General features: G+C 47.3%; 1 protein-coding gene across 5 annotated transcripts in view; it reads left to right on the top strand.

The window, feature by feature from the left end:
- The first annotated feature begins 7,236 nt into the window (after positions 1–7,236).
- ZCCHC2 (zinc finger CCHC-type containing 2) overlaps positions 7,237–18,550 on the top strand; it is a 43,506-nt gene continuing 32,192 nt past the window's right edge. For 3 of the 5 annotated variants that reach the window (XM_062497432.1, XM_062497349.1, XM_062497521.1), the window contains exon 1: positions 8,032–8,172. In XM_062497432.1, the coding sequence (XP_062353416.1) occupies positions 8,038–8,172 (135 nt within the window). In that variant the 5' untranslated portion in view covers positions 8,032–8,037. Of the gene's footprint in view, positions 8,173–18,550 lie in introns of all 5 variants that reach the window. The other 2 variants (XM_062497184.1, XM_062497267.1) reach the window with 2 other exon arrangements.

Here is an 18,550-nt window from a genome sequence, read left to right as displayed (position 1 = left end):
GAAAGCCAGAAACACCTCCAGAATGAAACACCTACACATGGAGAGATTTCCAATTCCTTCTTTTATTCCCAAGATGTTGCCAAATGGAGAACTCCTGCTTTACAAGCAGGGATTTAGAGCCCAGCTGAATACTGGACACCCCAAAGAGCAAACAGGAAGACTCTTAAGGACAATTGAACTATGGGCACATCAAAATAAATACATGTATTGTGGGAGAGCATGAGGAAAGTGAAAGTTGCTTCTTCGGTTTTTCTTATTCTCATAACCTACTTCACCATAACTGAATGTCAGTTATGTGTGTAACACCTCCTCTGGTGAGCACTCCTGCACAGTTTTCAGGTTAATGCATGCAGTGGGTACAAACAAACAGCAACAGCGTACTGAGGTATGCTGAGGCTTGAGGATTTTTTAAAAGTGATGTTGTGTGCCCTGAGAAAAAAAAGTGCGGAGCTGAAGACAAACAAGAAGTAGCAGACAACCACCTCACACCTCCAGCAGCACTGGGCTGTGCAGCTGAGGTGGTCATTTTTTCCACTAGACCCAGTCTCATCCGTAGGCTCATGACAGCAACTCCCACCCCAGAGGAAGATCTTTCCTTTTGCCCTTCAGCTGGGCTTCCTGGCAAAGACCTACAGGGTTCCAGCTCTGTCTAATTGTCTTTGGCAGTTGCAACTACAATTCGTCTTCCGAGGGCTTCAGTGGGACATAAGCCATCCTTGGAACGAGGGGGTTCCCTATCTGCAGGTGAGATGCTAAGCAAGGTTTGAGCTACGCAGAACGCCTCACTCTGAGCGCCGTCGGCGATGGCTTTGCACAGTGACGGCAAGAGCTGTGTGTCTAATTTGGGCAGCAGCAGATGGATCATTTAAGACAGAAAGAGACTGGCACTACCAGCAGAGCAAAGGGATAATGTGTTCCTTCTGCGGCACAAATCTCACAAGTGACTCATGACTCTTCTACAGCTCACGCTGGCATCCCTTGGTCTTTGTGACTGAAACTGCACACTTTAAAGGTCAGGATATAGTGCTTTCTCCCTGGTAGCTTGGAATACATACAGGTGAGGATTTTGCTCTGAAGAACCTACAGTGCACATGGTGGTTTCCATATGGTTTGATCAGCAGGTTGCTCTTCTCCTCCACCTGGCCCAAGTGTAGAGATTATGAAATAATCTAGTCAATAAACCTCTCAGTTTGATTCCTGAGTGCTCGTTGCATACATAATTATCATGTACATGACTAATATCAGGCAGGCCTGGTGCCTGAGCCACACCCACATTCCTTCTGCGAGCCCTCATTTCAGAACAGATTTCAATTAACTTTCATCAGATGTTTAAGGTAGCCTAAGTATTTTCTTCTTTGTGTAGGTGTTTATATTTCAGTGCTTTATACTTAAGGACGTACTTCACTGCTAACTAGAACAGAGACTGGTTTGGGCACATGCTCAAATGGTCTTCTGCCTACTGGTCTTATTTAGGTGGTAGTTCCTCTGACAGCAAAGCTCTGGTATTAACTGAGCTGTGTGTGCAGGCTGCTCACGTTCATGAGTTAGTGTGCCATACCTTGTGAAAGCACACACTGATGGTTCACCTGTAACAACCTGGAATCACAGGCATTTCACCACTGTCCTTGCTGAAACATTAGAGAGCCTGAAGCTGAATGGTGTCGAAAAGTCCATTGCTTTCTCACCTGAAATGGAATTGTCACCTAGACTGGGTAGTAGCTTTATGTGCAAATTTCAGTTCTGGGTACAAGATACTCTGGTACTGCACAATTTACACCAGCCTTAACTCAGGGGGGCCCAGACCAGTGCAGCCTGTGCTCCGTGATGGTAAAATCCCATAGAGAATTTCAGTCAGTGCAAGGAAACCACTGGCCAGAAAGAAGACCCAAAGGATACGCATATGCCAGTGCTTCTGCACATTTAACTTCCCTCAAATTCTCTTGACAGCTTTACGAGGAAAACAAACCAATACCAACAGCCATGTGTTTCACAGGCTGTAACACTGCACTGGAGTTGAAATAGCCCCCCCTATTTTAGCAGCTTGGTGGTGTTTCCATCTTTCACAGGTTTCTGAGCTGGATCCAGCTGAAAATAGTAATAACTCACCTTTGACAGTTACGTAAAAGACAGACAGACTGCGGCCTCAGTTCAGCTTCCCTTGAAGGGGGAGCTGAAATTTGCAACCATGTTTCATAACAGTACCTTTATTGGCAAGCTTGCCAAAGAGGCCTGGGACAGGTGACCTTTGCAAATGAATAACCAACAACTTTGACTTTAGAAACAGTCTTTCATAATGAAGCTGATGCTGGGAACACACCCTTTGCCTACACTGAACTTTTTTTAAAAGTAACTTTAAATCCAAAATTATGTTTAAACCATTTAAACTATGCTTAAAATTGTATGTTTATTCCTACACTGGATGCTAACATAATTAGGCCTATGGGTCATCTTCTGCATTTAACTACTTCTACTGAAGATAAAGTCCTAAATGTCTTCATTGCAGACCTGCATATTTTTAAATAGTGCTTTTAAAACATATCTTCAGTTTCCAAACATAAGCTTGCTCAAGTCCTTCTGAAAGAGTTTCAAAGAACAACATATTCAAAATCCACCACAGCAATAAGAATTAAAAAAAACAAGTAATAAGAACCTATCAACTTGACAGGTTTTATTTTTAATGAATTTCTAGTTGTCACATTCTCAAGGCTTTTTCTTCTGGATCCCAGGGCTAAAAGGTAATTACTATTTAACAAAAGGTAAGTTACACAAAAAATGCCAACTGTCATGAGATAAAGGACAAATCATGAGTCAGCAAAATCATCCCAGAGCTTCATCAAAGAACTTATCTTTTCTTCCAGGTTGTTTTCTTTTGTGTGACATTTGTCTGACATTGTCCGAAATTATTTCCTTACACCTTGGGAGTTTGGCTGGGAGATCTGACAGTATTACTGACAGTGGATTAAACATATTTGCAAACTTTATATAAAGAAAAAATTGATCATCCTACAGTTTGGGAAAGGAGAAGAAAGGGAATAAGGGTGGGGGGGAGGGAGAAGGAAGAAAGGGAATAAAGGAGGAAAGCAAGATAGGAAGATTTGTTTTCTTATTTATGTATCTACTACCCTGTAGTATGGGCATCCATGCAAAGATACTCACTGAGGATTTGTTACAGCCTTTGTTAAAAGTGAAAATACTTAGTAGCAGAGACAGTACCTGGGGAACAGTATCAACATAAAGAAATATCCTGATATATATGAAATATACACTACTCTACATGAAATATATTTTCTGAATTTTAAATGGGCCACAGATCAACTTCATTCCTATACTTATAAAACAATTTTATCAGATCCTTAGTAGCAGTAAAGGAACAAGCAGAGACTGTGAAACTGATTTTATATGTTGCTGAAAGAGAAGTCAATATTAAAAACCAAAATAATTAAAATTAAAAACAAAAAAATAAATGCATATTGAATAGAGCTGAAGATTGCTTTGTTGGTTCCTCCCTTGGCTTCAGCACTCAGAACAGTGTCCCATTATTGTTACTTTTATTTTTCTTAATGGTTCCCCCCCAAAACTAAAAGCATTTCTGGGGAAATTTTAGGCCTGCTGAACAAAATCCTGCAATGTCAATGACCTCTGGAAGAATTTAGTGAGGGAGCAGGTGTCACTCAAAAGACACATTGTAGCTGCCTCTACTCAGTGTGGTGGCACACAAAGTTCAGGAAACTGCCTTTCCAGAGCTTGTGGGTCTCCTGGTGCTCTGCACAGCTCATGCATCCAAGCAGTGATGGCCACAGCCAGGTGGAAAACTTGAGCCAGAAGGCTCACAGAAGGACCTGTCTGTAAGGACATTTCTGGACTGGCAATGAAACATCTGTGCACTCAGGAAGCTCCAGGACTTTGGTAAACAGGGGTTGTGATGTACGGATGAAAAGAGAGCAGGTGAGGAAGACTCTGAAAAGTCACTATTCCTTTTGCTGCAAATCCAGTGGTGGCAACCACAGCTCACTTGGACATGGCTTGCCCTTTGTCCTGGAGCGTCAGACCAGATGCTTGCTGTACTCTAAAGAAAGGCATTTCCCAGAGAAGTGGCTGCTCCTGAATCAGCAGCACTGTCCTGCTGTTCCTCTGCCTGCTCTGTGTTGCATCAGAGTTCATCTGGCTTTCAGCTCACAAAGATTACACACATACTTTTCCCTCTAAGGCTCTGTACAGCTGCTTACCCTAAGTCAGCATGACTGTGGGCCCAAGTCATTAAGGACCTATGCAAGCTATACACTTTTCTAAAGAAAATCAGGTTAGAAAACCTCCAGGGTACTTGCCCTAGCAAGATAATTTTATAGTAGCTTTTCCCATTGTACTAGCTTGTCAGTGTTTGAGGACTTCCCTTCTGTGTCCTCATTCCATTCACAGTCCGGAGTTTCACTTTCATTTCTCTTGGGCACTTAAGTTTCAGTTCTCTTTCAGCACTGCCCTCTCCCTTGTTGATACCTCCCTCAGCTAGTGAATGACTTGTAAACGCACTTGGAATATCTTTGTCTTCTTTTTGCTTTCTCATATCTTTCCTTTTCCTTTTTTTCTTTCCTGACTTTGCATCTTTCTCATCTGTTTTCCTCAAGTATCATAGTTTAAGCCATTAAGAAGGGAAAATTAAGAAGGGCTGAGTTAATTAGGTTCTTAAGCTTATTTGTGAAACCAAGAATCAGCTTGGGAACTGCCACAAATAGGGATGGGTTTCAAGTGTTTTCTGGATGAGGAGAGTATATGTTTAACCACTACCCTCATGAATTTGTGATTTACCTCACCTTTGTGAATTTTTGAATGGACCACCATACCTTCTCTTTCTGCCATCCCTTTCTGCTCATTCCCACAAAAATAAATTCCTCTTTCACTCTCCATGGTGTTATCTATTTGGATCTATGTCACGTCTTATTTGAATCACACTGTTAAAGTAGGAAGTGCTATTTCTAACATTGTGATTCTGATCTCGCAAATTCTATTCAGACTAAATATCTGTTCAAATTATTAAGTAGAAACCTCAAGTCTTATTTCTGTGCTTCCACAATTCTAGCCTGGCACATCCCCCAAAACAGTCACAGTTATTTTTTCCTTGGGAAAAAATATAGCAACAATATGACAAAACTTGCTGCAGTTCTAGAATTGCCGCTTCATAATGACAACATAAGAAAATATTCTACTGTGACATTATGATAGCTGCTTTGACTAATGACTGTAGGGATCTGGAGTGATTCACAGGTCCAGCCCAGCCATAACCAGCAAACAGAATCAAAAAAAAGAGGATAAAACAAGTTCATGAGACTTCATGACACTTTTCTTCACCTCCCTAGTCCTGGGACCAGCAAAGAAATGTTGGCAGTCTGAGATGGAAGGGTAAGGTCTGACCACTTCCCACTCCACTCCCGAAGATTCAGGGAGGACAGTGACAGTGCTCCTGTGATGCCAATGAATGAGAAGAGATGCGCTGAGTCAGGGTCAAGTCCATTTGTGTCACTAGAAATGGAGTAAGCAGCGGCTAGGAACTTTTAAACCAAACATGAGCTACCCTCAGATTAGTAATTTATTTTTTAAAGTAAAATACATATGTTTACTGTACATACATAAAAATGCAGGAAATGGTATAGTCTGTAACCACCTCTCAAGACTGCTCTGTGGCAAATCTGAGTGATGCATAAAAGACTATTATAATCTGCAAGACAGTTTCTTAGATGTTTGATAAAGGTCTTCATCGTAGCACCATCTGCTTCCGGGCAAAGAGATAAGGGACAGTCAGACACGGCAGTTTATACTTTGTGGCTGTAAGCAGTTCAGGGATGCTGCTCTGCGTAATTGTAATTAAAATTAATTTTATTCTTCACTGTGCTGTTAAGCCACCGGTTTGGTTCTCCTTTTAAATACATTTCCTTTATGTAACTGTGGGGGAATCAAAGTGAGGAGCACTGCAACTTTCCGACTACTCAAGAGCACTGCTTGATCTTGTAATTGTAGGCTCTTCATCGTGGACACAACAATTGGGAACACAATTGGGGAAATGAGAGTGCAGCAAGCCTGCTATTTCCTAACAGAATATCCCTAAGCCGTTTTGCTGTACTATTTTTTCTGCCATTTTTCCTTTATTTCTATATTGTGAAAAAACACCCCAAAAAACCAAAAAACAAACACACAAACAAAAAAAAACCCCCAAACCCTCAAAAAAGACCAACTCTGTGTGGAAAGCCACGATACTGTAAAAATAGCAATTTTAGAAAAGGAAACATGTTACAATAGCAGAAGTTTCAACTGCATTAGAATTTAGAAAACAGAAAATAAAAACTAGAAAGGCCTGTAGCAGCCATGTTTCCACACTCGGCATTGTTCCACCACCGGCACGGCACGGCAAGGCACGGCACCGGGCCCGCTCCCGCCGGCTCTGGGCAAACCCACGTGGCTCCGCACACCAGAGCCACCAGCCAGCGCACGGCCTCATCTCAGGGAAATCTTTTATCCAGGACATAGGGAAGCTCGCTCGGACGGGCCCCAGGCGAGCTACTGGCCGGTTCCCGCCGGCGAGACCCGTGGAACTCACCGGGCGAACGCGGGGCCCCCGCCCGTCCCCAGAGCGGGCGCCGCTCCCTCCGCCGCGCGCCAGGCGGGCCGCGGGCGGGGCGGGGCCGGGCCGTGCCGGCCGCGCGTGCCCGGGGCGCGCCGCGCGCGCCACGCGCCGCCCCGCTTCGCGCCCCCCGGCCCCCGGCGGGCGCGCACGCTGACGCGGGCGGCGCCCATAGGCGGAGAGGCGCGCGCGCGCTCCGCCAGCCATTCCCCCCCCCCCCCCAACACACACACCTCCTTCCCCTGTCCCCCCGCCCCGCCGCTTCCCCCGCCGGGAGCTCGGGCCTCAGCCGGTCCCGGGCCCGCGAGCGCTCCACCGCCGGCGCCTGTCGGCTCTGCGCGGGTGCCGGGCACGGGCGGGGAGAGGGGGAACCGCCGCCGGAGCGCGCCGGGGAGAGGCGGAGACGGGGAACGGCCGCCGCCGCGGGCGAGCCCCGCCCTGCCCGCCCACTCCCCGCCCGCCGGGCCCGCTTCGGCCGCCTTTCGCCCCGCTCCGCGTGCGCGCGCGCCGCTCCCGCGCCGGCCGGGCCGCATGAGCGGCTTCGCCTGAGCGCCGCGCGCGCCGCCACCTCCCTGCTGCCGCCGGGTCCCGGCGGGCGTCGCGTCCCCCCCGCGCCGCCGCCGAGGATGCTGAAGATGAAGCTGCCCCTGAAGCAGACGAGCCACAAGGCAGCGGCGGCGGAAGACGCGACGACGGCGGGGTTGAAGGAGCCCGGCGGTGCCCTGGACTGTCACCTCCCGCTGCAGCAGCAGGTGCCCCGGGCCCGCGGGGGCGCCGCGGCGGCGGCGGGGAGGGGGTGTGGGCTGGAGAGGCCGAGCCGGCTGCACGGCCTGGGGCCGGGGCCTGGGCCCGGCCCGCCGCCCCCCTCCGCCTCGCTGGGCGCTCCGGGCGGCGGCGGTCCCGGCTCGGCGGCCGCCCGCACCGACAAGGAGACGGTGTACGAGTGGTTCGGGCTGGTGCTGGGCTCGGCGCAGCGCCTGGAGTTCATGGTAGGGCTGCTGGACCTGTGCAACCCGCTGGAGCTGCGATTCCTGGGCTCCTGCCTGGAGGACCTGGCCCGCAAGGACTACCACTGCCTCCGCGACTCGGAGGCCAAGGCCAACGGGTTCAGCGACCCCGGGCAGCTCGGCGATTTCCGCGACCCCGCCGTGCGCTCCAAGCTCATCGTCTACCTGGCCCTGCTGGGCTCCGAGAACCGCGAGGCCGCCGGCCGCCTGCACCGCCTCCTGCCCCAGGTGGACTCCATCCTGCAGAGCTGTCCGGCGGCGCGGCGGGCCCCGGCCGAGGAGGAGGAAGAGGAGGAGGAGGAGGAGGAGGGGGACGTGGTGGTGATGATGGACGGCGCCGCGGAGAACGGGCAGGCCGGGCTCCCCGCCGCCCAGGGCCTGGGCTGCGGCGCGCAGGAGGAGCTGCTCCTGCTCTTCACCATGGCCTCGCTGCACCCGGCCTTCTCCTTCCACCAGAGGGTCACACTGCGGGAACACCTAGAGCGGCTGCGGAGGGCCCTGTGCGGGGACCAGGAGGAGGAGGAGGAGGGGGGCTTCGGCCGCCACCCAGCCCAGGTAACGCCGCGTCCTCCGCTCTTCCTGCTGCGCCATCTCAGCGGGTGGTTTCGTCCTTCTTCCATCGCTCCCTCCCGTTTCCGTAGGAGCGGCTGCTTGCTTTCCCCGAATCCCCCCCATTGGGACGTGGTCCCTTCTGTCCTCCCCCTACCACGGCGGTGTCAGCCCCGGCCGCCCCCACAACCTGCTGCGGAGTGTCTACTACGAATTTCTTGGTGGGGGGAAGGGCTGATTTTCCTAGCCTGCCATGCTTTCTGGAACGCTGTTTTTTTTTTTCTGGAACTCTGCCGTGCTGGAGTGCAGGGTGCACAGTACTGAACTAGCTGCCTCGTACGCTGTAGGCCACTGTACGAAGCAGGAGTACAAGCAAGCAACAGCTTGACAAAACTTGTAAAAATAGAAATAATGATAATAAGAATGCTAGAATAGAGACCAGATTGCCTGAAAGAGCATCCTCTAGGGGCTTCAAACCCATAGAACACATTGAAATATTTTTTTATATGGAGCCTGCTCTCTTGCCCCTTCCCAAAGTGAGACACAGGCTTGAACTTGGCAAGAATCAGGGCAGCAGGTGGATCACCAGCTCTAAGGCTGATTCTCTGAAAAACCAGGTTCAGTGAGATGGCTGACAACGTTGGGGAAGGGATGGTAATGATTCCACTAAAAAAACAGAATTTCATGACTGGAGCTGCTGTGCAGAGAAAAACTGACTTTTTGGGTGGCTGTCAGGAAACAGCAAAGCTCATCGTGAAAGCAGATGTGCCACTTGTTGCTAGGATGTGGCTGTCACCAGGGATGAGGACTTGCAGTGAGTGACAATAGAAGCATTCTCCTGTGCAGTAACTCTGTTAAAGCAGAGGTTTTCGCCCAGTGCCATTCACTGCTGCCCTCTTGGTGAGCATTGCCTTTCAAAAATTGCCCCATATTTATGCAAACTAGCTGTCCTCATGGACCTCTACAGTTTTTGGTCTATAGATGGCCTCTCGTGCAAAGGGGAAGGAATGGCTGGAAGATGGGTGTCTGTAGTACTGTTCCACTGAACCCATCAGGTTTTCATGAGTTACTTGACAGAACAGGGTGCAAGGCAATAAGGGTTGGGGTTGTTTCTAAGTTTGCTTGCAGTGCAGTCTATTTCAGCCACTTGTAGAAAACTTCTACATTGCATGCTGTACAAAAGGAATGGCTCCTGTTTGCTAAAGATGGGGCATGCTCTTGAGGAGTACTCAGAGGAGACAGGGATCAATTTCTAAGCCTTCAGTTATAGTACCTAAATGCTTGTATCATTTAAAGGTCAAAACGCATTTGGCATGTCATAAACTAATTGGCAGATTTTCCAGGACTGAAATCACAATGAATTTGGAGCATCGGTCCAAAAAGTGTTTATTTTGGCTCATTGGTCTGCATCAAGTCTAGTTCTACCCCAGAATTAATTCTGAAAGTCCATCTTTCCGGGGAAAAGATTGAATTGCAGGAAGTAGTAAGACTGGCCACTGTCCCTTCTGGGTTTAAAGTGCTAGTAACCGGAAACATACTTCCTGCCTGGCACAGCAGTTGTAGCTGCTCAGTGTATCCCACCAAATGCAGTTGGGAGAGCAGGCTCCCCTGAACTGCTTGAAACGGAATTGAAGTCCGTTTTGTGCAGTGTTCTGGCTTCAGCATAAAAGCAGCTGTCCAAGTTGTGGTGGTTTTGTTAACTCGGGGAACACTGAGACACCCGAGTGAGCTTGGCTGAACATGTACATCACATACTCGGTAGTCGACACAGCAGTGAAACGGCAACGCTTCCGTGGGCTGTCCTCCCCCTCCCCCCTTTCTTAATGGCTAATTGCAAATACAGCACGGCCTTTCTGGGAAATAATGGTTGACAGCGAGCACAGGGATCAGCGGGTTTCTGCTGAGTATTTTCAGTCATCGTTCCACGGGGACGGTGGGGCCCTCGCAGATAAAACACTGGAGGAGATGGAGGCAGCAGCAGGGTTAAAGAGTTCCCTGGCAAAATGCTGTCGTAGCGTTACACTGAACTTGGTTTAAAATCCTGTCGGTTGTCCACAGGCCTTTTCTTCTCCTTTAATCTCCGAAATTTGAGTGCCTTCAGGGCTCAGCGTCTGTGAACTGGAACGGTTCGTAAGGACCTCTCTGAAATTGTATTCGGCTGGGCTCGTGTCCGAAGGGCTGGGCTCCGTCTCCGGGAATAACCCGCTCCGTGGCGGGCAGCACAAGGCGCTCCACTCGGGAGCGGTGCTCCCCGTCCAACCCGGGGCTTTCCGCTCCCCCGTTAGACGGACACAGCCGGGCGCGGCGAGGGCAGAAGGACCGGCGGGAGGGGGAGCGGGGGTGGGCACGGCGCCCCAGCCTCCGAGCACCGTCGTGGCAGGGGGAAAGGGGGTGACCCCTCTCTTTGTCTGCGGCGAGGACGGGTGGGTCGCGCACGGCCCGCGCCTCGTGAGGGCACGGCCCCGCTGCCGCTCCGCCCGCCCCCCCGCGCGGACAGGGACGCGCTGCCTGAGGGGGGCCGCCGCTTCCCGCCCCGTCCAACATGGCGGCTCTGGCTCCCGGTCACGTGGCCGTGGGGCGGCGCCCATGCCGGCCTGTCCCGTCCCGCCGGGAAGGGGCGGTACCGCCATTGCATAACGGGGCGGGCTGGGCTCCGCAGCCCCGCTCCCGGGGAGGCGGGAGGGAAGCAAGCGTCTGTGCGGGTACCGCGGCGTGCCCCGTCGTCGGGCACGGAAGGCGCAGCGGCAGTTCTGTGAGCAGAGGCTGCGAGCTCGGCTCTGCTGCTCCCGACCCGTCTGAAGCTGGGCGCGAGCTGTTGTTCACGTGGGCCCTGAAGTACCGGTGTATTCCTACGGGAATGCCTACATCCTGCAGCAGCGATGATGTGAAGTCAGCCTGCAAAAACGTGAGGGAGTTCAGAGTTGGAGTAGAATTAGGTGGCTTGTCGGTTCTGAATTCTTGAGGGCAAAGGACTGTGCTATTGCACGTGGCCTATCTAGCAAAATGGCTCAAGGACTCGTAGTACCTAGCTTTGGTGAACACCACGGCTTAAGTTCACCTGCAAAGAATTTGTTTGTGATTTACTAGAACATAAAGCAGTTTGCTTTTTCCTATTATTTGGGTTTTGTTTTCTGGTTAGGGACTATGTTGTCTGATGAAATTGAGCTCACAATAAAGTTGCTTCATGACAAGGCGTTAATAAGATTGTTGCTACTTTTAGTATCTTATTTAAATGATTTTGGGAAATGTAACATTTCTTAGTGATCCATTTTGAGCTGAATTTGTTAAAATGTAGGAATTCAAAAGTTGTGGGAGGTAGGACTTGGAGTGGGATGGACAGAGCTGGGATTCCCTTACAGTTGACAAATTTTGTTTCTTTATGAAGTGTTCTGAATTAAGGTTTGGGAGTTTTTATACTGAAAGTAGAACATGTTTTGGAAAAAAGTCATTGGTGCATTAAGCTGCAGAATACCAACTCTGTATCTAAAGTGGAAGTAGAAGAATAAATCAGCACTTACTGCTGAGTAAAAGAAGCATTAGTATGCAAAGATCATGTTGATACCACTTTATGTTGGTTTAATTCTTGTGTTGATTATTTTTGTTTAATAAGTGCATTGTTATCAAAGCAGTTTGACTTTGTTGTTTATCTTTTTCCATCCCATTGGATGTCTGAGATCAAAATGCTGAAATACTGAAGGAGCTCTGAATATCAGCTAACATAATAAATGTGGCTTGCATTAGGCACTGGAACATTTAATCAGGCATACTTGACAGGAATAGAACCAAGGTTCTGTTGAACTAAGCAGTCTCCTGGAGATAATGGTTTGTTGAATAATATTATAATTAGCTAGCTGGAGGATTCTTCACAGAAAAAGTCTCTACTTACAAACAAAGGGGATGTTTCTATTTACAGAGTATTTTTCTTAGTACACTTCTATTTATAGGGTATTTTGTGTGCAAATCAGAAGAGTGCTTTCAAAATTGATCTTCAGTCACTTGCAGCAGAATAAGGTAGTAGAATTTAATTTCTGTCTGCAGTGCACTGTTTTTAGTGTCATAGAGTTGAGTAAAAGTGTGTCTTCAGAGTCTGGTTTAAATAAGAGACATAAAGATTAAAAATGTCCTTTTACTCTTGGCAAAGATCTTTTAAATGGTGGTACACTCCAGGGAATTACAAATGTTTCACAAGTTTTGCATACTGAGATGAAAAGTGTTCCAGCTGCCTCCGAGAACATAACAGCCTTGTCTCTGAATAGGAATTTTGGTCTCCAAACAGGAGTTAAGAATTTCCAGAAACGTTACTGGAAGTCTTCTGGAAAGGAAGTCATAACTAGATAAAAGACAATGCCTAAAATTAATGAGTTCTATCTAAATGTGTGTGCTAATGCTCCAGGAAATTGCAGAGTAAAAGCTTTCACTGCTTTGAGCTGTTTTAGCTGTTTAATTCTAAATACGAGGTGTTAGTACAAGTTTGTATCTTTTGACAGTCCCATTATACCAGAGTTAATCAGCCTCTCGCTGTTGTCCCTGGCAGTTTGTTCTCCAGCACAGTAAATGAGTACTGAGGGTGTTGAAAATATACCCCTGACTTCCTAATGCTTGTGCTTAGATTGCTCAAGTTGAGCTGTGGTCCATTTTTCAGGGTTGCCCAATGCTGACTTATTTATAGGTAGCAGGATCTCACTGGGCTTGGATTGGAGAGGACTTTCAGCTTTTTCTAAAGAGCTGCAGAAAAGGCTGCAGACAGCACTAGTAAGATGGTTGTGTCTCTGAAACCTCTGAAGTCTAGGATTCTTCCTGCTTAAATTTTGTCACCTTGTTTCCTTGCCATTATCAATCTCTAGTCACAGCTGTCCAAGAAGACACTACAGCAGATTCTCCACTACTGTAATTAAAACAAAATACCTACTTTTCTTTCAAGAGTTGGTGAATTTCTGTAGTATCCTCCAAGTCTAAAGGTCTGTACTCCTGGAGACCAAAACTGGCAGAGATCTGTCTAGAAACTGCATTCCTTTGTGAGTTTCTTGGCTTTCCTTGGCCTCATAATCTTGTCTTTTTGGGAGAAGAAAGTAAAAATACTTTGGATAGCTAAAGAAAATTTAGTGTCTTGGGGAAGTAGCTTAGGAGCAAGATAACCAGAAGACAGAGATTCTCTGTTATTTGGAGATGCTGTACATAAAAGAATACTTTCAAACTATGCTGGAGTTCAAGGATTGGACAAAATAACATATATTGCCCTCTGATGGCAATTAAACATAGTAATGAAGGCATCATCCCTTGTCAGTACTGACTACTTCAGTGAACTACTCTTCATGTGCAAGTGTTTTTTAAATCTTCCTGTCACTCTAGACTGTTATGAGAATAATTTTTGTATTAGTCTGAACTGCTACATTCAAGTAATTTTATTCACTCAACTGACAGTAGCAGGCGTACTGAAATTGCACATTGTTGGATTAACAACCACCTGGGCATTCCGTAACACCTGAGCTGGTGCTTGGGCTGGCTATAGCTTCAGTTTCTCTACTTTGTCGTGGGCTAGCTAGGTTGGACTGAAACTGTGGTTTAGGTGCTATTAGAAGCTCAAGTGGAGGTGAGACTTAGAACACACTGTGTTTCTAGCAAACACAAGGTGCATTGTTCCCTGAGCACTGTAACTCATAGGTGTAGCTGCCATGTCTCCTACTTCAGATGTAATTGCCACAGGCTGAATTTGTTCATGTGATGTAAGAGGGTTGGTATGCCCTTTGTCTCAAAATTGTTATGATTTGGTAGTTTTAATAAGTTAGTTGGTATGTGATTACTGAAGCTGTCACATGGTGTCATTTGCCTCCTGGAATCAGCTGATGTTTTTTCAGGTTTCTGTCTCCATCATATTGTTTTGTTGTTGCCTCTTACGGGTGAGCTCTTAACATAGTTTCACTGAACAAATGTGCTTTAAAGTACTTTTAGGCACCTGTGCCTATTCTCTATGCAGTCCAGCTTACTAGATATGAGTTAATAGGGCAGTTGCACATAATCCATTTGAACCACATGTTCAGGCAGTCAGGCTTTTATTGCACATACTATTATATATTTTATGTCTGGTCACAGAACCATGACAACACTGAGGTTGGCTGTGGCCCCTGGAGGTCATCTTGCTTAAGCGGTGCCACCTTCTGGTCGTTCCCTAGGACCATGTCCAGATGACTTTTGAGTGTCTTTGAGGCTATCTTCTAGCCTCTCTGGGCAACCTGTGCTCTGTCACCCTGACAATGAAAAAGTGTTTCCAGGTGCCCAGAGGGAATCTCCTGTGTTTCAGTTTCTGCCCGTTGCTTTTGTCACTGGTCCCTGATAAAAAGAGCCTTGCTCCATCCTCTTTGCACTCTCCCTTCAGATGCATACACACACACACACACACACACACACGTATTTGTATACATATAGGTCTTTTTCTGCAAAGCTACTCTTTCGTCTGTTAGGTCCCAGAGTGTGCAGTGCCTGTAGTTATTCCTGCTCAGGTGTAGGATTTTGCACTTTCTCATGGTGAGCTTTGGGATTCCTTTCAGCCCATTTCCCCAGCTGTGGTTTTATGTGGAATAAGGCTTATTGTTCTGGAGGTTAATTCTGCATGTTAAAAGATAAGTTAACATGGAAACATCTAAGTTGTTAGTTGGTTTGGCCAAAAGAGAGATAATTTGGTGTGTCTTTGTGGTCCTAGATCTTGAGGCTGATTCTGCTCTATTCTTGCAGAACAAAACCAGGTTCCCTACATCTTAGAACAATTGGCTGGTGCCTTTGCCTATAGTTCAAAGCTTGAAGATTGGGGCATGGCTTAGCAGCAGTGCTTGTTGGGCATTTGTCTTCAGTCTTGATCTTGCGTTTGTCTAGCAGCTTGTCTGAGACAGTACTGGATTTTTTTGGTTAGGGGACAATCTGTTGTATCAAGAGTGGTCAGCATTAAACAGGTTTTGAAGCATTGCTGCTCTGTATGATTGCATTTGTGATTATTAAATGCATATGCTGGATTTCCATTTTAAGGCAGCAGGAATGTTCTATCCTTGTATCTGAGCCACACCCCACAGTGGTGGGGTGCAGATACAGTTGCTCAGTGTGGAGTAAGGCTTATCTCTGCTGCTGCTGTTGTCAGGAGAGGGTTCTGCAGCACACAACAGGCAGTTTCACCCGGTCACTGCTGCTTCTGGAGAGGTGATGTTGAGCCTTTATGCTACCACAGCTATGTAGTGATACATCTGCGTATCACAGCTGTGAAGCCATGAGGGTAGGAGCTTGTGAGGTTTGTTGTAAGCAAATCATGGCTTTGGTCTTGTAATTGACACCACATCTGTTAATGATTATTCTGACATCACTCAATTTTCTTGAAGGTGCAGATGCTGTAGTTGATAACTCACAATCATGAGTTAGACCTTGATTTTTTCCAAAATGCCTTCTTTCATCTGGCTTTGTTTGTCAGTTCCCACTTGTAGATGAATGAACAAGCTGTGCCAGTTTACATCTGCACAGCCTGAAAGGCTGAGTAGTGCTGTCCCTCATAACACATTACTGTAGTCTTGCAGAAAAATAATATTTCATATTTGGGTATGTAGAACTAATCAAGCTGTCCAGCTGCTGCAAGTGTGTTTCCCTTGTTAGTGCTCATCAGAGCTGATGAATGAATAGTTCATTTATGAAAATGCAGTGCAAGCATCAGAGACTTATGTCCATCAATGGCTTGCTCGTGATCATTAGTAGGCTATCCAATAACAGATTTCACTACATATTGCCGAAGTAATGCCAGCATAGCATTGTTTGATCAGTCATCTACACTGATAGAAGGCAGAGTCTGGACATCTGTCATGTGTTGGCTAGCTGAGATCTGCTCAGCTCACATAGCACTAGACAGAGCAACATCCTTCTCAGTAGGATGGCTCGCCACTTCAGATATTTGGTGCTCATGTTACAGACAAGCACCCCTGGACCATGGGATGCAAACACTCCTGGACTCCTGTTCAGGAGGCTGAATGATAGAGTAGCATGGAATAGGCCCCAGAGGGAAGAGGGGCCCCAGAGAACTGATTGATATTACAGAATCACCTCCTCCAAGCTCATTGGTGATGCATCCCAACAAGGAGGAAGTCAGGCAAACATACTAAGAGGCCTGTGTGGATATGTAAGTTGTTTCTGGACAAACTCGAACGTGAAAACAAAGCCTATGAAGGGCGGAAGGTAGATACCTGTGAGAAATAGGGACAAGCTGTTTGAGGAGCCAGGTTAGGAAAGCTAAAGCAATGGTAAAACTAAATCTAGCCAGGGATGTCAATGGCAACAACAAAAGCTTCTGTAGGTACATGAGTGGTAAAAGGAAGACTCAAGAAATTGTGAGCCCTCTTCAAAAGCAAATGGCATATTTGGTCACTTGGGATATGGAAAAGGCCAAAGTACTCAATAACTTTTTTTGCCTCTGTCTTCACCAAGTGCTTCAGCCCACACCATTGAAGTTAGAGCAGCAAAGGCTGGATCTGGAGGAATGAGGAGCCACCAACTGTAGGAGAACATGTTCAAGACCATCTAAGGAATGTGAAGGTACTCAAAGACAATGGGACCCGATGAGATGCATCTGTGGATCCTGGGGGACCTGACAGTTGAAGTCTCAGCCTCTACCCACCATATTTCAGAAGTCATGGCAGTCTAGTGGCGTTTCCACTGACTGGAAAAGGGGAAACATAAGCCCATTTTAAAAAAGAGTAATAAAGAAGGCCTAGGGAACTAGAAGTTGGTCAGTCTCACCTCTGCTTGGCAAGATCATGAAACAACTTCCTGGAAACCATGCTAAGGCACATGGAAAATAAGATATTTGGTGGCAAACATGGCTTTGCTAAGAGCAGATCATGACTGAAGAATTTGGTGGCCTTCTACATCAAGGTGGTAGTGTTGATAGATAAGGGAGGAGTGACTGAGGTCATCTCCCTGGACTTGTGCAAAGCATTTGACAGTGTCCCACATGATGGCCTTATCTCTAAACTGGAGAGACATGGATTTGACCAATGGACCACTCGGTGGATAAGGAAAATTGGTTGGATGGTTGTACTCAAGAAGTTGTTTTCAAGGGCTCCCTGGTCCAAGCAGAGAGGCCTGTGACAACCAGAGTTCCTTGGGGCTGGTCTTGGGACCCGTGCTGTTCAACATCTTTGTCAGTGACACAGACAGTGGGATCAAGGGCACCCTTGGCAAGTTTGCCAATGGCAGCAACCTGTGTTTTGCAGTTGTCACACTGGAGTAAAGGATTCACAGGGACCTTGACAGGCTTGAGAGAGGAATTTCAGTGAACCTCAGGAAGCTGAACTAGGCTGAGTACAAGATCCTGCTAGTGGCTTGGGACAATCCCAAGCACAAATATAGGCTTGGTGGAGAATGGGTTGAGAGCAACTCTGAGGAGAAGATCTCGAGAGTGTGGTTTGATGAGAATCTAAATGTGACCTGGCAGTGTGTGCTTGCAGGCTAGAAACCCAGTCACATCCTAGATATTAGCAGGAAGTTCTTTACTGTGAGGGAGGTGAGGTACTGGAACAGGTTGCCTGGAGAAAATGTGGATGCCTCGTCACAGGAGGTGTTCAAGACCAGGTTGGATGGGGCTCTGAGCAGCTGTGTCTAGTGGAAGTTGTCTCTGCCCATGGCAGAGGGGTTGGAACTAGGTGATCTTTAAGATCAAAACATTCTATGAGTGTATGATACAGTCCTGGGAAACGTCTCAAGTGATAAGATTTTTTTAATGTAGTACTTGCTTTCAACCATGTGAGGACAGATCTGTTTCATACAAAACTCTGGTCGAGGTTGTAAGAGCAGATAATTTTAGGGTGCTCTCTTAGCTAGTTTCACTTTCAAGAAGAAATGTAGTTAATCCTCCAGCCCATCATGAAGAGCTGTGTGATTATCACATAAACTACCCGGCAGCTGATTGGGGGCCACCCACATTTCCTCCCTCACTATATTTTAATCATTAGCAGCAGCTGTGAACTGTGAGCTGCAGTGAAGTCTCACAGTGACAAAGGCTTACGGAAGAGTTAACCTTACGCTCATGTGTGTTTTGTGAACATAGAATAGGTTGTATTCATTGACAGGAAAGGATGAGCGCAGCTAGTTCTGTGCAGCATGACCTTCCTCAGCAGTGTTCCAGGTTTTAAAATACTTGTGTTCCTGGTGTGACTGGCACCAGGTAGCAGCACACAATGCCACTCATAATATTCTTTGGCCCTTCAGTCTGCCTGGACTTTGCCGTCACTTGCATCCTAGAGTTGTGTGCTTTGACAGTGACATCTGTATTTCAGTTACTTGTGAGTTTGATGTAGAGCTGTCACGGCAGGTAACACCAGAAGTGAAGAGTTGTAATGCAGCTTAAGACGGGATCTGG

The sequence above is a fragment of the Cinclus cinclus genome, chromosome 1 (assembly GCF_963662255.1).
Source record: "Cinclus cinclus chromosome 1, bCinCin1.1, whole genome shotgun sequence".
Taxonomy (NCBI): Eukaryota; Metazoa; Chordata; class Aves; order Passeriformes; family Cinclidae; genus Cinclus; species Cinclus cinclus.
This window is presented reverse-complemented; position numbering and strand designations above follow the sequence as displayed.